This window comes from Phoxinus phoxinus, assembly GCF_949152265.1.
Source record: "Phoxinus phoxinus genome assembly, chromosome: 21".
NCBI lineage: Eukaryota > Metazoa > Chordata > Actinopteri > Cypriniformes > Leuciscidae > Phoxinus > Phoxinus phoxinus.
The window spans coordinates 17,429,960-17,455,009 of record NC_136896.1 but is presented as its reverse complement, the minus strand read 5'-3'; the positions used below and the strand labels follow the sequence as shown (position 1 = coordinate 17,455,009).

General features: G+C 39.0%; 1 protein-coding gene and 1 pseudogene across 2 annotated transcripts; both read right to left on the bottom strand.

The window, feature by feature from the left end:
* Nucleotides 1–1,615: 1,615 nt before the first annotated feature.
* Nucleotides 1,616–3,257, bottom strand: LOC306989777 (parvalbumin-2). The gene is made up of 5 exons (XM_079595762.1): nt 3,029–3,257; nt 2,462–2,533; nt 2,235–2,367; nt 2,000–2,109; nt 1,616–1,880 (listed from the first exon to the last, which is right to left on the bottom strand). Exons 1-5 carry the CDS (start codon nt 3,084–3,086, stop codon nt 1,855–1,857), a joined length of 399 nt encoding a protein of 132 aa, XP_079451888.1. The 5' UTR covers nt 3,087–3,257; the 3' UTR covers nt 1,616–1,854.
* A 1,299-nt stretch (nt 3,258–4,556) lies between these two features.
* Nucleotides 4,557–17,819, bottom strand: LOC306989064 (parvalbumin, thymic CPV3-like; annotated as a pseudogene). Its single transcript, XR_013800727.1, has 5 exons — nt 17,609–17,819; nt 9,925–10,127; nt 8,633–8,670; nt 5,830–5,966; nt 4,557–4,666 (listed from the first exon to the last, which is right to left on the bottom strand). The product of XR_013800727.1 is annotated as a parvalbumin, thymic CPV3-like (transcript).
* Between the last annotated feature and the right edge of the window lie 7,231 nt (nt 17,820–25,050).

Sequence of the window (25,050 nt, the reverse complement as noted above, 5' to 3'; positions counted from 1 at the left end):
CAGTTCCATTTGGTTGGAAGTCAGAGTCATCACGCCGGTATGGAGACGAGTTTGTTGAGGTGTCCATGAGGGCTTCACAGGGCCGATGAGGCTGGCACTTCAGGGTCATTTTTTTGTAAATCGAGATGTATACATAATCTGAAAGCTGAATAAATAAGCTTTCCATTAACGTATATGCTTTGTTAGGAGAGGATATTTGGCTGAGGTTCAACTATTTGAAAATCTGGAATCTGAGGGTGCAAACAAATCGAAACATTGAGAAAATCGCCTTTAAAGTTGTCCATTTATGTTTGCGATTTTGCTGCATTCACTCACAAAAATAATTGTTTTATATATTTACGGTAGGACATGTTCAAAATATCTTCATGGAAAATGATCATTACTTAATTTCCTAATGATTTTTGGCATAAAAGAAAAATCGATAATTTTGACCTATACAATGTATTGTTGGCCATTGCCACAAATATAGCCGTGCGACTTATGGCTGGTTTTGTGCACCAGGGTCACATATGTGTTCCGTGTTGGAATGTCTGTTTTTGTTTTGGTTTGTGTGATCCCGCCCACTGCCAATTTACCCAATAGTATTTCGACACCCCAGGTTGCCAGCTGGCGGAAAACATAGCAAACTGCAGCCAGCAAACAAACTAGGTCAGAGATCGCAGATTCTACCTGACCTAAGCCTCGGCATCTATCTAAAAAGCTCTATGTCCAGAGGTATATTAAAACGCGGATGAATCAACTCATCAACTTACAATGTAAGTGCCCGTCGCCTTCCGTTGTCCATTAAGCTCGTTCATGTGGCGTGTTCTCAAACTGGCAACCTGCGTGAGCGTCGAATTTGATGAGCAGGGGGTGGGAGAGACAACACTCTCCAATATATAGAATTTGGACTGCAGTAGGCTAACCATTTCAACCGCTAGCTGTCAATATTAGGTAGCCTACTGCACCTTTAAAGACTAAAAATATTTTTAGGAAATATTAGTACACTACTATATCCAGTTTGAATTCAGAATTATTACTTAGCCTACTCTTTATATAATATCTGATTCAGAATAGAGGTGTGCATATTGATGTAGGTTAGATATTAGAGGATAAACTATAACTTTCTTTCTTTGGCAAAGAGAGGCAAAGATTTGAATTAGTATAGTATAACAATTATACAGAACTGTGGTGTTAAAAGTACACTCAAAAAGAGAAAGTGAGCTTCTCCTCCTTTGCTTCAGTCATGTTGTGTCGTGTGTGTGATATGCCATTTGGGATCTGAGTATAAAGTGACACTCTCACTCAGTCACTGAGAGCTGTAAGTGATGCCTGCGCTAGGCTCATTAGCTCACTTCCTGAATGCGTTAGACAGGAGTCAGTCTAACCCATTCCCTGTTTACATTCAAAAACGGCTAATTCCTCTTTCATTTAAGCTAAATGCCTAAAGGCCTACTCATTCGCACTGTTTACTAAAATGTTAATGCCTGTGCTTCTTACATGTATTGGTTGTGATAATGAACCATTGTCCATAGACACTTTTATCTTTTCATGGTAACAGTTTTAACTCTTTAATCAAATTAAAAAAGGATTTCTTCCCACATGCAAAATTCAGAGTAAGATATTGAGCCGAGAGTGTTGTTTTACATCAAATGTATTTTTATTTCCTTAATGTGCAAAAGAGGTTGTAAGCTTGCACACAGTAAGTTTTTACAGAAACAATACAATGCAATGAAACAACATTAATAATAAATAGCTTTTCAAGACATTGAGCGTGCGTTCTTTGCAAGGAGTTTTCAGGGCATTCATAAATAAATATAAAAAAGATGATAGGTAAGCAGTGCTCTGGTTCCAAAGACGAGGGTCAATGAATGCTTAGGCCTTCACAAGCAAAGCAAACTCTGTGGAAAGAAAATGATAAAGAAAACAATTACAGTCTGAAATTGATCATTTTAACATCTCATGTAAAAAAAATTATGTCCTAAAAAATTTTTATGAATATGAGAGTAAGTAGGCTTACCATCAACTCCAATCATGCCATCACCATCAGCATCTCCAGCTTTCAAGAAGGCCTTTGTCTCTGCATCAGTCAATGCCCTGGCACCAGCAGAGAAGGTCTGCAGGAACAGTCTGGAAACATTGAGGAGAATGTAAATTAGTTGAGTAAAATGTATTAAAATCTGGTAATATGCCTATATTATAATAATATTAGCTTAAGATTTAGTTCAATAATTGCAAGTATGTTGCTTTCGTACTTCAGCTCATCCTCCTCAATGAAGCCGCTCTTGTCCTGGTCAATGACGTAGAAGGCCTTCTTGATGTCGTCGGGGGACTTTGCGGTCAGGCCGACCTTGGCGAAGAAGCTCTTGTAGTTGAAGGAGTCAGCAGCTGGGATTACACATGAAAATACATTAAAAATCAGCGAATTTCATTTCAATAGTCTATTGTTTTTCTGTGGAGAGTTATGGCAGATGTGTCTTACCAGCGCACTCCTTAAGGGCTGCAGCCACATCAGCGTCCTTGAGAATACCAGCAAATGCCATTTTGATTTTTTCTGGAAATAAGACCCACATACATTAAGGTGCATAAAGGTTTTTGACATTCAATTACAAAAAAAAAAAACATTGCAAAAACTAGAACATTTAGAGTAAACCCCTTTATTCCTAAAAAAAAAAAAAGTATCCTAAAGGAGAAGCTGATCCACCACAACACAAATTAACTGTCAATTCTCCCATTACAGTTAAACTTCTTCCTACAGTCAAAATATGATCTCTGTTAGATCCTGCAACAATGCCAGCCTAATGAAAAAACCGAATCATTAAAAAAAATGGATCATTGCAAGCTCATCCAAAATCTCAGAAAGTATAGCAGGTCCTTGGTTTGGTTAAGTAAAGAGAGTGGTGTATCATCGCGTTTTCAGTCCTGCTGCAAGTCCGTTTACATCCTCATTTTGTTCCTCCATTTTTCGTTAATCATATTCCATGGTGATTAGAGCAATTCACCGAGCCCTGGTGTATGATCCTCATGGCCTATCATCCGGTAAACTCACCTTTGCGCTGAGCTGACAACTGTTCCAGAGATGTTCGACGACTACCCAAAGGACCCATGGCCCGGCTTTTATATGTTTGTCTCTGGGTTTGTAACGAACACCATTTGCTTAGGTTGGGTAAAGTTTCAAAAAAAATTGTCCACTAGTCATTAAAGCTCTATTTTTATCCTTTCCAAAAGGCGATGCTCTGATTCCTTATGGGACGCAAAGAAGGGACCTCCTAGCGCACATCAGTGTTTGCATTTGCGCAATGCCATTTAGTGCTGTAAATCTCATATTTAAAATGTATCTAATTTTCTCATATTTTTCAACCACATTAATTTGGAACCACTTGTTTCGGTTGGTCAGATAGAAAATTCCTTTAGAAAGAGGCACATGCTGGATAAAATGAAATTACTGTTTTGCTATCTATATCTATTTATTTGTTTATGAATGTCAGTAGCCTACATTAGGAGTGATTTATGTATTCTTTTATATGTGTTGTTCTCATTTTGTTTCTTTTATTTGTTGCATTTTATATTTAATTCTATTATTATTCCTTCCAGATATTTTTCTCCCTGCAGGGAAATGTGTAAGAATATTTTTTAATATATATATATTTTTTTCCTTGGTGGTGGTGGTTGTTGGGTGGTAGGGGCATATAATTTAGTAGGGATGCTAAACGTCTCCCTACCAATATCCAGTGACACTGATATATCCCTTGCAATAATTTCGATCAAAACTTAAAATATTTTTATATATTGATGTCCCCACCAATTTCAAAATCAAACCTACGCCACTGTAGCCAGGAGTGAATTATTTATTATTTTATATGTGTTGTCCTCATTTTGTTTATTTTATTTGTTGCATTTTATATTTAATTATATTATTATTCCTTCCAGATATTATTATAGATATAACACAGGGAAATGTGTATTAATATTGTTTAATATTGTTTTTTTTTTTCCTTGGGAAGGGTGGTGTTTGGGGGGGGGGGGGGGGGGGTGACCCATTTACAGTCTCTTTACTATATTTATATTCTACATGCAAGATGATGCTTTGCAGATTCTGGGACAGCTGGGGGCTTGGACAGGAGTAAACGTTTCAGAGTGTCAGGTTACTTGCAAATATGATAAAACACTTAAGGTTTTATGTGTATTCAACACTGATAACCAATGCTCAAAATGATGCAAAACAAGACAAACTTGCTACTACAGTGATTACAAATATTGTACTTTCCATGATGTCATTGTGATTTTTTTATTGTGTTAGCTTGTTTACTCAACAGCTGCAACAAAACTATTTTATTTGGATGAAAAAAAAATTAAATGGATGAAAAATTTGTTTTTCACCATGCAAAATCACTTCTGAAGAATTCTCTATAGGCTATATTCAAGATGACTTTTTTTACAACAAATACACAATAACTATGCAATAAATATTGTTTGAACATGTTTATTTTGTATTAGGCTACATTTTCTTGTAGAAGTTCCAAGCTCAAACAATAACATTACAGTAAAACATAAGACAAAGCGCAAGCCTGCACAAATCATCTTTGAAATATCTTCCCATCCCCATCCCCATCCCCATCCATGTCTCCAGCCATGAGGAGCTGCTGTAAGCACACGAGCCCCTTTTGAGAAGTTCTGTAGAAACAACCTAAAAATGTGACCTGAGTCACAATATGAATACAAATTTTTATTTAATTGAAATGTATTGTTTTTTTAGTTAGGGAATAAAAAGGTCCCATGTAATTATTACACGGCCCTTGATTCTGATTGGTTAATCATAATATTTTCTAATTTTCACTTTCGTCCATGGCAACACTGTAAGTGCACTCATGCAGGAAACTAAAAACAGTGCTACTTTCACGCATTTCAGTTATCGGTGGTATTGAAAAAGAATTTTAGGACTATTAAAGGGATAATTCACCCAAAAATGAAAATTGTGTCATCATTTACTCACCTTCCAAGTTGTTCCAAACCAGTATCAATTTATTTCCTCTGCTGAGCAAAAAAGAGGATATTTTGAAGAATATCGGTAACCAAACAACAAACACCTAATGGCTCCCATTGACTTCCATAGGAGTGAAAATGGAAGAAAAAAATACTATGGAAGTCAATGGGGCCCATGGAATGTTTGGTTACCGACATTCTTCAAAATATCTTCTTTTGTGTAAAGCAGAAGAAATCTTCTGAATCTGAATACTCAATTCTGATTGGATGGAAGTTCAAACAGTTAAATGCACTGATATTTTGAGTCAGTTTAATCACCTTCTAAATTAATGCGCTGTCTGCATTGAAACACACACAGAGGAACGGGCATGGAAGGGGAATAGGGCTCAATGCACATTTTCTTCAGATTATTGTAGATTTGTAAATTAATGTGTCCCATGCAATCAAGCTTTTTTTCTCTCTCTCTGCAGATAAGTTTCAGTGAGTTTCTGATAAAAGCTGCAGCATTTTAATATAATTGCTGGAATTTATGTTCCCTTTCGAGAACGGTTTACTTGTATTGCGTAGCTATACGCTATGGGTAAACTCCTTTTCTCGAGAATATTGAAGCCTTTATTTAAAAATGAAGACAGTGCAGGCTGTCTAAGCGTGCTGATTAGCTGTGCTGCAGCAACTCCACGAACCTATGGCGATGCAGTGAGGAAGCGCAAACCTATCAGGGTGCTTCCCGCCTTGTGCGCGCGTCCCAGAATGGGCGTGGCTGCTGACTATATAAGCGTCCCATTTCACCATAGGAATCAGATTTAATCTCCTTAAGTGAACGATGCATCTCTTCGCTGACTTCTCCAGACAAAAAGCCTCTCTCGCCGTTGAAACGTCCAGCAGCGGAACGCAGCAATCTGCAGCAGCTCAGCAACCGGCTGCCTCCTTCTCAGCTTCCTGAACTTGACACCGTCAACGTTTCCCTGCGGCCATCTGGCAGAGTATCCTTTTACAAATAAAGCCTTTCACAAAAAGAGCAAAACGGTGTTGTTTCAAATGCCGCGCCCGGTCTGTGTTTCTTCGCGATCGAGTCCCAAGGTGAGCATGGCAACACGGCACGCTCCGAGTACCAGTTCCTCCGGCCTGCCATCAGACCTTCACCCCCGTGGACGAACCTCAGCTTTCTCCGGGCCGGAGTGCCCTTAGAACGAGTTTCCAGGCATATTGTTGTCTCAACAGATGCCTCCTCCACGGGCTGGGGCGCCATGTGCAATGGAATGGCTGCCACAGGCTCCTGAACAGGACCCCAGCGCCTTTGGCATATCAATTTCCTCGAGTTGCTGGCAGTACGTCTCGCTCTGCACCGCTTCCTTGCAATGCTTAAGAACCAGCATGTACTAGTCCGATCAGACAATACCGCGACAGTAGCGTACATCAACCGACAAGTTGGACTATGTTCCCGCCGTAAGTCGCAACTCGCCCGCCACCTCCTCCTATGGAGTCAGAAGCATCTGAGGTCGCTTCGAGCCATTTATATCCCGGGAGACCTGTACTTTGAGCCGACAAGCTCTCACGGCTTCAGCCTCTCTCTGGAGAATGGCGACTCCATCCCCAGACGGTTCAGCTGATTTGGGATCAGTTTGGGGACGCACAGATAGATCTGTTTGCCTCCCAAAACTCGTCCCACTGCGACCTGTTTTATTCCCTGACCGAGGGCACGCTCGGCACGGATGCACTGGCGCACAGCTGGCCGCGGGGCCTCCGCAAGTATGCGTTTCCCCCAGTGAGCCTTCTTGCATGGACCCTGTAAAAGATCAGCGAGGACATGGAGCAGGTCGTTTTGGTTGCGCCTCATTGGCCCACCCGGACCTGGTTCTCCAAACTTGTACTCCTCGCGACAGCTCCTCCCTTGCCAATTCCTCTGAGGAAGGACCTTCTTTCTCAGGGACGGGGCACCCTATGGCACCCTCGTCCCGATCTTTGGAACCTCCACGTGTGGCTCCTGGATGGGACGAGGCAGGTTTGAGTACCCAACCACCAGCGGTGGTGGCTACCATCACTTCCGCTAGAGCATCGTCCACGAGACATGCCTACGCATTGAAGTGGAACTTCTTCGTCAACTGGTTTCAACTGGAAAGCTGTCTCCCTCCACCCTGAAAGTGTACGTTGCCGCTATCGCCACACATCACGAACCAGTTGAAGGTAAGTCCGTGGGAAAGCACGACCTGGTCATCAGGTTCCTGAGAGGAGCGAGGAGACTGACTCCTCCTCGCCCTCCTCTCGTTCCCTCTTGGGACCTCTCAGTGGTTTTGCTCCTGGTTGCATTGGCCTCCATTAAGAGGGTAGGGGACCTGCAGGCATTTTCCGTTGACGAAGAGTGCCTGGAATTCGGGCCGGCCTACTCTCACCTGAGACCCCGGCCTGGATAGGTGCCCAAGATTCCCACCACTCCCTTTCGAGACCAGGTGGTGAACCTGCAAGCGCTGCCCCTGGAGTCTGTTATGGTGGGAAGCTGAAGGGAAAGGCTCTCTCCAAGCAAAGGTTGTCTCACTGGATAGGGGACGCCATTACTTTTGCATACCAGCAGCAAGGTCAACCATGCCCCCTTGGTGTGAAGGCCCACTTCACTCTTGGGCTCTAGCGCATGGGGCCTCGCTAACAGACATCTGCAGAGCTGTAGGCTTGGCGACACCCAACACATTCGCGAGATTGTACAATCTCCGAGTGGAGCCAGTTTACCCATGTACTCGCTTCAACCAGCTGGTACTAGATTCTGCTCAGGTGTCTTCGGTTGCTCGCCATTCCTCTCTACGGACGAGATATGTTTGATATTCCCCTCAGGTGAGCCTGATAAGCCCTGAGTTCCTCCAGCACTGTTGACGTCAGTGCCAGAGTTATGCCACCGGCAGCTTTCGCGCTTGGCTAGGTGCCGCCATGTTCATGGTTCCCCCTCTGGGTGACCCCCACATGTGTATTTCCAATGTAAGCCTCTCTGAGCATGTGTCTTTCCCTTGGCAAGCCACCTTGCCACCCCTGGGGTTGAAACATTCCACCCTGTGGGCTGGACACCCCAGTGTTCTCCATATGCACCCCCCTTCTGGGTCATATGTGTATTCTGTAAGTCCCCCCCCCCCCCTTCCCTTCGGACAGGCAATAATTGCATATTTCCATTGAGATATACTTCCCAGTGTACCTTGGTTTTCCTGTGTTAAGTAGGAGTCCTTCGTCCGTGCTAGTCTCACGACAGGGAGGTCAGACTTACGCAGGGCACTGGAAGACAGCCGAACTGGTGTGATTAGACTGGGAACCCCATTCGTCACGACGTAACTCGTAGTGACTACGAAAGGGATGGTCTTGGTTACGTATGTAACCCTCGTTCCCTGAGTAGGGAACGGGGACGTTACGTCTCCCTGCCACTTCCGCTGTACCGCTGGAAACGCCTGAGTTCAGTCTCGGCTCCTCAGCGAAGAAACATATCTACATGTTGCCAGCGTATTTCCTTATATACCCACAAGGTAGGGCGGAGTTACGCTATGCAAATTCCGCAGACCCATGGCATTTCTTTGCCATTGGCTCGTTTTTAAATTCTCGAAGATGACAGACTTTCTAAGCGAAAGACTTCTAAGACTTTCCTACTCAGGGAACAAGGGTTACATACGTAACCGAGACGGGTTTTTTTACAGTATACTGTTGCAAAAAATTTTGGTGGGCTGAAAGAATCCTTTGCTGTGGGATTCAAAAAGCCTGAATATCAGTGCAGAAAAATTCTGACCAAAAATAAACAACTTCGCAATAAGGAAATCTTACAGCAATGTTAAAATTCAAACAAGTTCACTAATACCCCTTTTCCACCAGCAAGAACCAGGTGCTGGTTCAGAGCTAGAGCTAGAGCCAGTTCGGAGTTGGTTTTACTGACGGGTCTTCTAAGAACCGGTTTGCCTTTCCACAGGCTAGAGAGCCAAAACAGAGCCAGATCTTACGTCACTGTGTATACATCTCATGTTGCCCAGCAACGCTAGCGTGGCAGCGCCAAACACAAGCACACCAGGCTTGTTCGAGATGGATTGTCTTCTCGCAGACCGATAGGTGCATGACATCAAAGCACTGCGAAAGCGATCCAAAAGCACAAGGAGTCGTATGCTCTCCAAACAGTCCCGGAGCTCTGATCGGTCCGCGCCGCTCCGATGCATCTCGAACAAGTCTTACATCAAATATGGCGGTCGTTGCGTTACTATTGATGCTCATGGCTTTGCGAAACTACATCGGCATCCAAACACGGCGAATCCAACGCGTTCGTGCAGCTCGCCGTAACTTGCATAGACGGAGATTACAATCGAGCTGCTATTAGCTCGATTAGCAGCTATTTAAAAAATGACGGTCACAAGTTTCTTTTCGGCTTGTTGGTCACGATAACCCCAGCCCCTGACGTAAGCGGTTCTTACTTCTAGCCCAGCAATGTTTTGGTGCTACTTAAAGGGATAGTTCACTTTCAAATTTAAATTCTGTCATAATTTACTCACCCTCAAGTTGTTTCAAACCTGTATTAATTTATTTCTTCTGCTGAACACAAAGAAAGATATTTTGAAGAATGTCAGTAACCAAACAGTAGTCTGTACCCATTGACTTCCATAGTATTTTTTTTTCCTACTATGGAAGTCAATGGGTACAGACTACTGTTTGGTTACTGACATTCTTCAAAATATCTTTCTTTGTGTTCAGCAGAAGAAATAAATTAATACAGGTTTGAAACAACTTGAGGGTGAGTAAATGATGACAGAATTTTAATTTTAAAGTGAACTATCCCTTTAAGAACCACTTTTACTGGTTTGGAGCTGGTGCTTTGGTGGTCGAAAAACAAAGAACCGATTTGAAACTAGGCTCTGGCTCCAAACCAGCACCAGCTCTGCCTTGTTGGAAAAGGGGTATAAGTATTGTGGTGAATACTAAGTATTGTTCACTGGAGCATCATTCATACACTACCTTTACATGCATTAATGGCAGTTGAAATATCAGAGGTATCCTTGACGTCTGTGATAGCCATTTCACGAAGATCAGATGAATTTCTGAGGCCTGTACTTGCAACAATGTCTTTGATTATAACAGCAAAGCCTGCAGTCTGAACGATGTCAAAAACCACCAGTGTATGTATGTCATCTGCAGCTGTGTCCTTTACACCACCTGACCTGTCCAGGACACAGAAAGACAAGCTATTGCATGAAGGTAGTTGCTCGAGTAAAACACCTCACAATCTACTGAATTAAACAAACAAACACAAAAAAACTCATGATTTATATTAGATGTGATGTGTCGCTTAATATCAGCAGGTTATAATTGGTTAATTCACTTGAAGTGAATATTTTTGTAAACATCCTGTTATTGCTTCACTGTCATTATTGGACGTGTGCCTACACAATATGATTTAAAGGCAGCGGCCGTATGGAGAATTGTGCGCAGAGAAATGTGTTTCTTTGTCACTAAGGTCTAAGGCTCGATCACAGTGTTAAAACACAATAAGATGAAGTCCAGCTGTTTTCGTGTGTTTACGCGACTCTACAGTTAGCTTTGTCTTCGTGCACGTGCTGATCTACAGTGCGCTGATGTGACGTCAGCTTCACTTCCTCCACAGGCTCTTTTCCTGAGGATGGACGTCTGCCTGCTTGTGTGTGTTGCCAACCAGGGGCCAAAGCAATGACAAAAACATCCTTCCAGCCCACTACCTGCCCTTGTGGCCTTGTCCCGTTCCATACTACCTCTTGTTTGCAGGAAGGCCATGTTTCCTGAATGACAGGGATTTGAGGGGGATCGGGGCTGGACTTTTCATATTCTCAATAACACCTTTTTTTTTGTCATTGCTTATACATTACATCAGGTGCATCAAGAGCGTTTGGAGCCATATCACATTAAATGCTTTTTAAAGGGACAGAGAAAAGATTTGACCTGGTGAGTGAAGGTGATTTAGAATATAATTTTTTTTGGCATCATATCTATTTAAATCTGTACAATATAACAAAACAGAATGCAATATTCATTATTTTGCTTCTCTTTGAGTCTTTATTGTTTTAAGAACAGTGTTAATGACTATGTAAAATCTATATTTAATGACAAGTTAATGTGCTAATGTGAGTGGACAAACCAAACCTAATGGTGGTTGTTCATTATTGATGAGTGTTAATTGCATCTTTCCATGATTGAATGTATGTCACACGGAAGGACCATTTAAAAAGGCAAAATAACGATGATGGATGCACGCTACACGCTAAACAAAATAAAAATGCTGTTATCGTGTACTCAAAATAAGAACAATAAAGAAGGAATAAGGTCATAAGGTCATACAGGTTTGGAAAGACGGGTGAGTAAATGATGGCAGTTTTTTTGTGAGAAATAACACTTTACTAACAATGAACTAACAATGAACAATACTTCTACAGCATTTATTAATAGAGAATGTTAATCTCAACATTTACTAATGCAGTTTTTAAGATCAAAAGTAATATGTTAACATTAATGTACAGTGAACAAACATGAACATGTTAATAACTAAGATTAACAAAGGTAATAAATGCTGTAAGAATATATTGCACATTGTTTGTTCATGTTAACAAATGTTACCAATATCCCTTTTAAATCTTCATGTTGAAATATGCACTTTATTCATCAATTACCCATGCATTCATTCATGTGGTTATTTTCATAAATACTTGTTACATTTTTCAGTCAGGGGGTAGTTAAAATAAATGATTAATAAGTTGATAAGTGAGCAATGTGTTGCAATTACTGTATTTAAATCATTACATGTCTGGAACACACCCTGTTTTATTTTGAGATGCTTTTTTCCAAGCCAAGGTTCTCAGTAACCGACTGAGATTTCTCTCTAAGCCTCTCTTGATAGATTTACAACTCGTTCGGTGTATCATCAATTGTTCTCGATCTGCCAACAGCATCGTGGACATTAAACAATTACAATAAGGGACTCTCTCATGATGGGAATACCTTTCAAAAGCTGCCCCTAATTAAAGCTGATCATGTCTTTCATAAACGAGGGCAGAGATTGTGCTGTTCCCTGTCTCTCGGGTTTAGTTGCATCTATATCTATTTCCAGCTGACCAGCTGTGATGGAAGCATGCCGATGGGACTCTCAGATTTAGCCAAGACGGCCGCCTTAGTTTCAGTTCCCGCCCCTCCTCTTCCCCGACATTAATCACTCAACACCAAGTGTGTGTAGTTGGAATGTTTGTGTGTGCATGTATGGACACCCTGAAGTGACCTCGGCCCAGATCACATCATTAGCCGTAAATCTGAAGCCACACACAAAACAAACACGTTTAGAGCACATTTGGGCATTCTTCCTCACAGCCTGATTTACACGCTGATGAAATGAGGCCTTACGCAACACCTGTCCCACGATTCCCCCTGCACGTGAGGGATGTAGCCATAGACCGCTCCACTTCCATGTCTGTGAAATACATGAAGGCGCTAATTGAGCAGCCTATCTTGCCAGGCTGCGAATTCCCCTTGAGCTGATCGTTGATATGCCCCTTGGGGACCTGTAAAAAGTGGCAAGAGGCCAGAGAGAGTCCTGGACCTCCACAATGAGATCACCAAAACTTGGATCAGTTGAGTAATGCCACTCATGTGTCACGCCACAGAGTTGGACTCTTGGATCTCATGTCATCTCCAACAAAGCCTGAGAGCAGTTGATTTCGTGGCGCTGAAAATTAGAAAAGCCCCCCAGGAGCTCCAGGTCTTTCCCATGCTGACATGCAAAAATAGGCCTTTCCATCTGGTTTTTGCGGGCTGTGACTTACGTAAAGGTATGGTTCACTCAAAAATGAGAATTCTGTCATTATTTACTCACCATCATGTCATTACAAACCTGTACGACTTCCGTTTTATTGGGGAACACAGACAAAAAAGGTGTTTTAAATTTGTCCCTATTAAAGACAATAGTGTCCGAAACAGCTTTGGTCTCCATTGACTTTTATTGTATGGACAAAAACAATTCTTTAAAATATAACATAATATTCCATAAAGTTGAATGGTTTGGATTAGTATTCAGACTGATAATGGTTATGATGCCATAAGTGATATTCGGAAAACCTGGATTTAGTGCTAAGAGTTTTCTGACTGTAAAAAGAGACAGCCATATAAAAATGCAAAAACATGCTTCTCAATAACAGCTGATAAGGATTTTTAAGCTTTTTGAAATCACTTAGCAGAGGTGCTTAGCACACAAACGAGCTAAACTGACTGTAAACATAACAACATCAATATTAACAATGTTTGTCTCCTTTTAAGCTCACCAAACAGACTGCATTTCACGTGGCATTATGGGAATGGGTGTTTGTGTGTAAAATCACACCAGCCTTTCTTGGTTGAATGCTCTCCATTGACAGTTTTGTTTTTAATCATTCAAAGAATGCAACAGTGCTTAGCATAGCGCTAAGCTCAATGTGCAAGTGCATAGCCACACTCGTAACACACATTGCCATCATTTGTGCGGTCAGTCTGTCCCAAGTAGTAGGCCGGTCTTTCATTCAATGAGTTTTGGACCGAAATGTTGTCAGCCATGCAACAGGAGTAGGGAATGCCAGTTGCACAACGACTTGGTGACTGTCCCTCTGCTTGTACAGTACCTTTGGGGTTTCCCTGAGCCGACACAGGCCTGGCTCTTGTTTTTATGAGTATGACAGTATCTCTTGGATGGACTTCACACTTAGCAGAATGGCAGTACGCAGCCATGACACTGGATACAAACCTGGCATTGCATTTTTATAGCATTTTATATCGTAAATATTTTTTCCTTTCTCTATTTTGAGATCACGTACATGTTCTCAGCCTGGTACAGATCTCATGTGGCACTGTTGCTCAGTGATCCAGTAAGTGAGATGTCTGCCAGACTTAAAACAGGTGGCTTTTTACTTAACATCAACTCTATCTTGTAAACAGAGTGAAGAGGGGCAAATACAAGGCAAGGGGTCCCAGTAAGTGAAACATGCTAGGGTTACAGTTTATAGTGCAAAGGTTGCAGATGTGTGATTCAACACTTTCAACCCAATATCAGACTTGCCATTAAAGTTTGTCAAATAAACGTGATTATTAGGATTCATTTTTTAAATCTTTAATTAAAATAATATTTTTAAATAACTGAATTACATGAAAATTAATATGGACTTTAGTTTAGAGAAACTGACCAAAAATATTTGTATTGCGTTTAATCTCATTTCAGTTTATAGACTTCATGAAACTAATGATCTGATCAGCGTCATGTAGTAATGTGAGTTAACTGAAAGTTCGTAATGAAACTCACAACAACATAAAGTTGGATCCAGATTATTTTAAGGATTTCTGGATGCCTTCCAAAATAACTCATTTGTTTAGCAGATGGTTCTCTGCATGTATTTACCCTCCTCTTATCTAATTTCTTGTACATAAAGGCAGCTCAACATATGCACATCTTGTATATGTCTTTCTAAAAAACGGATTTAAGGAATATCACCAAAAAAATAAATAATAATAATTTTCTCTATAGAGTAGGCCCGATGTCCTCTCACTCACAGTACCCTAAACCTGATCCATGACTGCAGAGCAAAGGCAGGCGAGCTGCCGAGACTGACAGAGCTTTTTTTATTTTTAAATTATAGTGACACAGCATACAGCAAAATCTACTGAACATCCCTGGCCTTATATAGCATCCGTACAGGATTAGATTAAGGATGTAAAGCCGACAACTGAGAAAAAAAGAGTGCTACACTTATGTTCCTTGTAAAAACTAATATGGTTCTTGGTCTGATTGCTAATCTAACTCTCTAATAAAATATAATCATCTTTGATGCTCACTTCAAATTAGTATTTTGGCATCTCTAAAAAATAATTCTCAAAATCTCAGATCACTAGGCTAAATCATAATCTAAAATAGCCTGAATCCTCAATCCACTGTCACTGTGACAGAAAAACTGAGGTTTAATGGAAACCTTTGAACCATACGTGAAGACACTTCACCTCAGGATTCACTTGAGAAGTGGTTCTCAAAGTGTGGGGCGCGCCCCCCAGAGGTGGCGAAAGGATACTGCATGTGGGGCGCGGGAGATCAGCGAAAAACCAAACACAAAGTGCGTGAATAGCGGTTAGCGCTCTGCCTTTAAAGCGGCATTGAACGGCAATTACACTGACTCGTTGTTCTTTAGACCGTTGACTTGTCACCATTGGAACAAGCCTAGCATAGAATTGACCGAATCACAAGCTGCTATTGCGAACGCGCAAGCAACTCCGCTTCTGTGCGTGTTCCCGTGAGAAGACGAGCAATAATCTGAGCTCGTGATGTGAGGCTCTGTCAAAAGCATAGACAGTATATAAGAGGTCAAAAGCAGTAATACATTTGCGCATTTATCCAAAGCATCACTGACATATTTAAATATTTTTCTTTATTTCAATTAAAAGTTCAGTTCTGTATTATGATTCTCTCTTACAATATGAAATAATGACATTACAAAGTGAAACTATTGCAGGTGTTTTTCATTGCACTTTTTTAAAATCATCTCCTTCAAGCTGATGTTTGTCTTTATCGAGATAAGATAGGAAACATATTGCAAATTATGTAGCATTACTGTCAATGTTCTTACAGTGTTTTTATCAACAGAGTCCAACTTTAGGCCTATAAAAAGTTTGCTGTTTTGGGTTTTGATAACATTATGTCAGATAACATATTCATCCTTTTGCATCCTCAGTCATGTCATACCAAGTGGACTGTAAATAGTTAAAGTGGAATTAGCCTCAACTGGCCTCTCTGTTACAGCTATCGCTAAAATGGCTAACAGTCAACTTCCTACCACTCCAATTCTGTTCAGTAGTTCACACCTAAAGCCAATCAGCCCAGCCTCAGATAAGGGATATTATTGCTAACTAAAACCATAAAATAAACATCAAACTGAAATAAAATAAATAAAACTTAACCTTTTTATTTCAACAAGTTAACTAAATACACATTATAAAGATACAACTATAGGCTATATAGACATGTAAAAAAAAAAAAAAAAAAAACCTCAGCAAATTACCAAAAATGTGATTCAAACTTTAAATAAAATGAAAACAGAATATATATATATATATAAAAATAAATAAAAAACATTTTTATCAGAAATTCTAATATCCTATATCAGTCTGCCGCAGATTAAACAGCCTTTGTGGCCGAACATTGCAGATATCCAGATTCTTTCCATATATTTTATGTTTGTTTGCATACATATTAATATAATTGTATTATTTACTTAAAAACGGGTAACACTTTATTGTACAGTGCCTGTTACACGTTACATGTACTAACTATAATAATAACAACAGTAAATTATGCGTAAATACACACAACCCTATTCCTAACCCTAAGTAGCCTACATTTTGTTAATTAATATTAATGAGTACTAAAAATAAATAATTACACTGTAACTAAACTAAAGTGTAACCAATAATTGTATATTATAGCATATAAAATATTTTAATATTAATATTAAAATAGTTTTATTTTTAAACTATAATCCTACTAAAACTATAATTTTTAACATTAATTCTAAAATAATATAGGGGTATTCAAAGTTCACATATAGCTGAAACTGAGAAAAGAACATTTTTATAGTGAGATCTAAATTGCTAAAAGCTTGAAATGTTATTGACAGGTCACTGGGCTGATTTATAAACACATAAATGAATGAAGCAATGTAAGGCACCGTTTTAATTTAAGCAGAAGGTGGTAATATATTTGTGTTTACAAATCCATCTTGAATTACTCTCACTATTCAGACCGTCTGTACACCAGAGCTGCTATACGAGGCACTTCCCAACTTTTCCAAAAAAGGTTACGACAGCCCAGGCTGACATTTCATTTTTGTCCCTACCCAGAATGCAACGGGGCACCAGACGAATAGAGTTGATGTTGTAGTGGGGCATGTAACTCTCAGCGCCACTGGCTCTGATTTGCATGCTCAGAATAAGCCCAAAGGCATCCAATTACACAGCTCTCATGGATTGTTCGGTGTCACTTATCATCTGTTTGAGGGATATGATGATTCTGCTCTCCGTGTGTAAAAGGATAGCGTGAGGTTCTGGGCCCCTTTTTTTGTGAAGTGTTACCACTCAATTGGTGGGAAGATCAGCACAAACTCACTTAAAATAGTGAACCTCCTCCCTTTTTGGTAGCATGCTATAGGCTTCGGGACCCCTACAAGGTCCGTTACCATAGCGCAACTTCTTTCGGGATGAGCACATTCCCCTCAGTGATTTATAAGGCTGAGACACGGAAGCACTTTTTCTGAGAGTGAAACATGATCCCAAGGGATTTATCTGAGAGTCTCAGAACTGTACTGGTATTCATGATATTTTATATTTTATAAAAGTTGCATGAGGCAGCATGATGTTTTGATTCACAGTACTGGTCATTGTCTCTTTTTTTTAAAAACCATCCTGGTTATTTTGAACATTAGAAACATATAAATATTGAGAACCTTTGGTTTAGCAAATATACCATACTAATCTGCTCTGATAGTGGCCCTCTCTCTGCCTCAGCGCTTCAGCTGCTCATTTTAATAGCTGTGGGGTCTTCTTCAGTTTCAGAAGCTTGGAGCAAAACTATGACAAGTACGAAACTCCCGGTGAAGAAACCCGAGGCTCCCTGTACCTTCTTGTCACGCATCTGATTGAACTACCAGCTGCGTGTTTGCTCCTCCTCACGCTCGGGCCTGATGGAAGTGTGTGCATGCGTGTATCTGTTGCCAGCTGGGAACAATATCCTGATGCTGAATGAGTGTGTTGAGTAAAACTCCAGCATCAGTGATTTTGTTGCCAGAGGAGCACCTTAGGCATCCTGTGCATGTGTCCTCAGAGATGGAGCTTCCCTCGTCCTGACCTGCAGTGCAAAGATGCCTTAGAATTTGTGGTATTAGGCTAAATTCATGTCTTGTATCTGTATAATGATCTAAGTATTTAGTATACACCCAGACAGCAACATAGTGTCGGCCCAACATAACTTTACTGACTCTGAAATATATATATATATATATATATATATATATATATATATATATATATATATATAAATAAAGCCTTCTTATATATTTAAATATGCACAAAAAAACACACAAAAACGTCATAGAGAAAGCCAGTGTAGGACTACATTAGTATTCTTCATGAGGTTATGTTAAAGGAAAGGTTGTGTTTCCACTGGGTGTACATAAGTTCAAATTGAGGTTGTGTTTTCTATAATGTCCAGCAGAGGACGCAAATGCTGTTATTTTTGTTTAGCCACTGATTGCTGTTTAGTGTTTACTGCTTACTGGAGGTGGACCAAAAAACGTCGACACTACTACTACTACAGTGAGTGGTTAATAGGCAAGTCCATATCACACAATTTACCAATTCCAAACCACATCCGTCTTAACAATTACAATGAGGATTGTAACTGTTAATGAGGGAAAGTGTTTCTTAAAGTGAAAAAGGTCTTACAGGCTATTCAGATGTAGCTATTATTAGACTTTTTTTTTCTACATGTAAATTGGTCAAAAAAGAAGAAGAAGAGATTTAACTTAACTGTCAATGAAAAGTAAAAAATGATTAAATGCCCATGATAAGGATACACTACTCTAATTAAAGGGTTAGTTCACCCAAAAATTCTGTCAGTAATTACTCACCCTCGTGTTGTTCCAACACCGTAAGACTTTCGTTCATCTTCGGAACACAAATTAAACTGTTGCCAAAATTTTACCTAGGCTCTTTTTGTTTATCTACCCGAGTTAAACTTTAAAGACATTAAAGATTAAAGACATCGTTAAAACAGTCCAAGTGACAACCGTGGCTCACCTTTAATTTTACCAAGCGACGCAAAAAATAAAATAAAATAACGAACGACTTTATTCAACTATTCATTTTCTTCTGTGTGGGCCTCTGACGTGACGTGGTTCACGAGAGCGTCACGCATGCGCGGGAAGATGTTCTGTCATCTTTGACTTTTTTTCTTTTCCCCATTCTTGTTTACATCACTGTATTTTTGTTATTCTTAATAAATTGTTTTGTTATTATTTGGTTGTTTCACACTGTAAAATGAATGTTCAAATAAAGCATAAAAAAAATCTGTCATCTTTGACATCTGACACTGACACTTTGATCTTAAAAAAAGTTCATAAATTGATCGTAAAACTAATCCATATAATTTGAGCAGTTTAGTAATTTTTTTCCGAGGAGACTTGATCGCTTTTATGATGAACAGATTGAATTTAGGCTTTTATTAAAAAAAGAAACATTCATCAGCAAACATAAACCATAGACATAAACAGAAGCTCAACCGAACATGCTTGACGCTCGAGAACAAACCTCATTGGTTCTTGCTGCATAACACGAGAATGAATCTCATTAGTTCTCGCACGTCAAGCAAACATGATTGAGCTTCCGTTTACCACAACTGATGTGTGTGAGTTGATGAATGAATGTTTATGAATAAAAGCCTAAATTCAATCTGGTCATCATATAAAGCGATCGCGTCTCTTCAGAAACTAAACTGGACTAAACTGCTCAATTCATATGGATTAGTTTTACGATCACTTTATGAACTTTTTGAAGCGTCAAGTGTCAGTTGTGTAACGTTAGCTGTCTATTGAGGGACAGAAATCTCTCTTTTGGGTTATTGCAGAAAATAAGCTCTTTTGAAAGTTTGATTCATTTTGGTTATCATAATCATGATCATATTCACAAAGAAATATAACTTATGAATGTTGAAGTCTAAATACATTCGCCTGAAGTAAAAAGCTAAACATAAGCTACGTCACATGACTTCAACATCACCAGGCTTCCGATGACAACTTTTTATTCTAAACAAAAAACATTTTGCCTAAAAGGAGTTAAAACTGTAAGAGCGCTGCTATAACCACAATAAGGCCGGCTGTAAAAGCAGACTTTTATAGCCACTTACTAAACCACCTTTTTCAAAACAAAATAAAAGCTTGTCGACATGAAACAGAAGTTGCAATAGCCTAGCCTTTTTATTTCCCCTATTGTGTGTGCATGTCCAAATGGCTTCTCAAACAAGAAAAAATGTAGGTTGGGACTTGATTTTGTCAATTATGAATTGCTTGAATAGTTGTGGTTTGCTATAGAGTCCAACAGTCAGGTTTTGGAAGTAAAATTATTAATTTTCTCCACAATGGGAAATAGATTTTCAACGATAACATATAAACATTTGAAAACAGCTTTATTGTGAGCTATGGGGTTGTTGGAGCCTTTAGCCTGCATTACAACTTCGTTGTAGTGTTAACTTAATAATGGTGAAAAACAACATTACCTGTACCGTAAATTCCACCAATCAGAGAGTCGAAACAAGCAAAACGCGGCAAAATAACTCCTTAGCTCCGCCCACTCCCATGAAGCACCGTAAATGGCGTAATCAAGTTGGTTTCCCTAAGCTCTCAAAATACTTAAACATTTGAATATGCATTTATTGGAATAAACCTAAAATATATAATTGTATTTACAGTAGGCTCTATACATATAATCAACATTTTTATTATTTTTCTGCTGTTCACAATGCTGTTTCCATCACACAGGCTTTTAGCCTACCCTTTGTATTTTTGTCAGATTTTTAAAAATAACTTTTTTTGTTTGTAATGTTATGATTCACCTCATAGCTGATTGGTTTGGTTCATGACTTATTACACTTTAATGAAGACTTTTTTGAAATCCCTGGGAGAAATTAATAGAAAACATAGGCTACTCCCGGAACCAGTGGCACTGAAAAAGTGGGCACTGTTGCACTCTGTTGATGTGACATCATGTGAGTGACAGATTGTCCCGCTCTCACGTCTGTAAACACGTCATCAGAGAAGAGAATAGATATTGCTGCAAGTGAAAGGGGAAGTTATTTTGATTAAATATTAAGAGGGCACGTGAATTGTTATAAAATAAAATAATCTATAATATGCCTAAATACTGCAATATTCCATTTTTTTTAAATGGGTGACGTGAAATTTATGTATTTTATATCGTAGAATAAACCGTAAAATGCGAGTCTGCAGGGTTAGCCACCCTCAAAGTTTTTTTGGGGAAAATACATATTTTGTTTAACAGCTACATAGAAAATAATAGTTTGATTTCAGTCATTTATAAACTAAACTTGCAATGTAAATGATCAATGCATTTCCGCAATTCTTTAACTGCATGCTGAGATGAGGCGATATACATCTTAATTAAATGAGATAAAATGCTTAGCTAATTAATGTAGGATGTTTATTTGCAAAGTAATTGTTTCAACAAAGTGTTGGAGTAAGTGCATGTTTGTATTTATTTACAGGGTGTGGAGAAGGCTGGGTGGAGGCTGTCAGAAGATATCGACACAGAGGTGTTTAGCCAGAAGGTAAAGAAGCAGGGATTAGTTCTCTACCTCAACTGAGAGATTTCTTCTATGCATACAGATGGTGAGTGTATGAGTGTGTGTGTTTCTTGATTGACTTCGTCACAGTACCTATCGAGTCAGCTCTCTGAGTCATCCGTTTCAAGGTTGCCTAGTGACAGCGGCGGGGAAATGTTTCCTATTGCGCATTCGCTGATGCATGGCTTCGATATTTATTCAAGCACTGCAGTAAGAAGGCAAGAGAATATAATTGATGCATTTCACATGATTGCATGGATGTTCAGCCATACGTAAAAAATGTTTACCTGAGGATTCTGATCTTCCCTTGTTTTACTGAATCAACTTCCTAATAAAACTGATGTATGGTGGGACTCAGTTACTCTGAATCAGTGTTTCCAAAGCTTTCAACAGCCCAGTGAGGCTCAAATATCCCTTCATGGACACCAAACCATAAATGTACTCCTTTTGATTCATATTAAACTGGATATCATTCAGCATATTTTATTAATATTATTAAAATGTCCATTTTTGAGATTATATATTTTTCACGTTTAAGCTAAAGCGATTGATAGGGATGCACTGATATGAAAACTGTCATGGCCGATACCGATAACCGATAATTCTTTATATTTGAAAGCCGATAACCGTTATATTGGCCGACAAATCTAAATCCAAATTTTTATATAATTTTTGAGAGCCTTATTACAAAAACAAAGGTCTCACCATTAAAAGCCATGTCTCAAGCACACAATTATAATTGTCTCATTATCATTTTATGTAGCCTATATGAAAGAAGTGCTGCACATGTTGCACTTAACGGTATTTTCCTTTTTGAAGGGATTTTAATCATATTTCAAGCAATTCAAAACCATAATGACGAACAATGAGCATCTGAAGTGTCTCAGCATAAGGAAATAATCCATTATTTATCGGCTTTAATATATTGGCCAAATTTTATTATCAGGCCAATAAAGATAATATTAAAAATGAACATATATCGGCCAATACCTATATGGTTGCCGATATATCATGCATCCATAATTGATAGTATGAATAAAAATCAAACTCACTAAAGCTTAATCCCATACCGCTTCAGATTTGTTATTTTATGACTCCATTTAGTTTGATATTGGTTTGATTGGCAGAGGCATGAGACAGGAAAATAGGAAAAAGAGTTGTATTGTATACAAATAAACAAAGTATTTTCCATCATCCATTTCAAATTCACAAAATGCACACATATTAGTTTGTTCTCTAATCTTTTTTTTTTCCGTCATTTTTATATATATTTTTCCATTTTCAAAATTGACTATTATTTCAGCCAGTTAGATTTTTTCGACACCCCTTTAAGTCCTAATATTTCCCAATAGTTCTAATATTAAGTAAATGAATAATACGTTATTTTATAGGTTTAACAAGCAAATCCAAAATCTAAAGTCTCTGAAACCGGAGTCTGCTTAAGAGGTTGGGAATGACTGAAAACATTGTTCCTTCTCAGTACCGCAATTCAAATTGACAAGAAATCCGGTTTCGAAGTTGTTTCACCCTCTACACCGAGTCATGATTTAGTAGCATCCCAGCTAAAACATTAGCCATTTTCATTTTCCCCCTGTGTCTGGAGGACAGTAAAGCTTGATGCTCCTCCTACAGACCAACACCTCCTCTCCTCTCAAAGAAGCAAGTCACCCATATAAACCTCAGATGCACTATACATTTGAATTCAGACGTTCATGTCAAAGACGAAGCGGAAACCAACACACACTAATATTATTTTCCACTGAGCACCACTTACAACTGAACTTTAGGAAAATTGTGTAAAGCCTGTTTGGTGCCAACAGTGTGTTGAATGATAGATCAAGAAGTGGTTTTACAGGTTTCCTGTGAAAAGAAGCGCCGTAAGTTCGTAACAGAAGATCTTGTGTTGCTATACAAATATTTACCGCTACCAGGTAATGCACAGAGGCTGGCGTGTGTACAGCTGAAGACAATATTTCCTGTTTTGACACCATCCACGTTAACAAGAAAACAACCAACTCTACAAAGCAGGTGGAGACACCTACTGCACAAATTCATGCCTTGTGAAGCTGTGAGGCATCCCCTTACAGCTGCAGGATTAGTCAGTGTTTACCAGCTTTTCTCTCAAAAGCATGGTTTATTATGATTCATTATTAGTGGTTATTAATGGTTTGCATGGTCTGCAATATGTCATGAGCTAAATGGTTCATATTACAATATAAACTATTTTTTTTGCAAGTGACCTTCATCGTAAAAGTGAAAATAATTCATTAAAGAAGTGTTTGCTTTGTTATTAAATTATTTAAGAAATTATTATATACTAATATGATTTATCATGTATTGATGATATACTAATATAGATAGATAGATAGATAGATAGATGTGCATTATAAAGATGTGGACTGATGCAGCATTTCCTTAGCATCTGCTCAAGCCTAAAACGGACATAACAGGCTGTACTTTCCCCCCTCTCTTGTCTGACCGGCTTTTGGGTCATGGAAAAACTGACTTGTCCCCCCAATCTACCCTTTTATGACGCTGCGTGAGTCAGGCTTTAATGCGTCGGTTCCTGGCTGCTGTTCTGGCCAGTCAGATCATGTGTGATGACATAAGTGGCAGTATGACATCAATGGGGGATAGATAAAAAAAACTATCTATTTGCTCTCATTTCAGAGGAGATTAGGATATCAAAAATGTGTTTAAGCACTGAAACTAGCTAGTCTGTTTTTTTATATGGAATTGTGAGGTAGCAAAACAAAGAGCATTATTAGCACAATGTAATTAGATGAAGCACGCCAGATCATTTTTGGAATAGTTCACACCAAAAATGTAAATTCTGTCATTATTCGCTCACCCTCATGTTGTTCCAAACTCATGTGATGCAGTAGATACAGTATAGGATGAATGTTCACGTTGCTCTTTTCAATATAATGAATGTGAATGGTGACCAAGTCTTTTGGTCTTTTTTCCTCACAGATATCTATGTAATATACTTTAATGTTGTGTTTTGCCATTTTACATTCAATAATTAGGCCTACCTTTCATTTTTATTATATGATAAAGAGCAATGTGAGCATTCATCTAAGTATCTCTATCGAGTAGAAGAAAACAACATCATACAGGTATGAAAACAACATGAGCGTGAGTAAATGACAGAACTTTCATTTTGATGAAGGGTCCCCTTAATTAATCAGAAGTTTTCAGATCTAACATCTAACCCTTCAAATCAGCATTCATTCAGAGGAAAAAACGACCGTTGGCTTCATTTAAACACTGTTCTGTGTGAAGAAACATCAGGTGTGCAGAGCAGCAGAGAAAGCCTTCGTGTTTAAACAGCTATTTTTACATTTAGCCTTGAAGTCAGCCAGCTGTAAGCTTTGGGCCTTGGTTGAGCAATGAAACATTTGTTTACTAATCAAAATAGTTTGTGTACCTGGTTCCTTATCACCTTAAGTTCTCATCAAACACCCCATTAGGTTTTTGACAATTGTTTTCATTTGTCATTTACATCTCACAAGCTCACTTGACTGGAATGTAGCGCTTAGCATGTGGTTGCTAATGAGTGACTTATTTACTCAAGGGAAATGTGAGCAGGACTTTAAAGTTACCTCCGTGTGGAGTAGCTATGCAAATCAAAGAGTTATCTTGAAATAAAACACAATGGTGTACAGTTGTAAACTATACAAGTTGCGGTATATATATCAGTACTA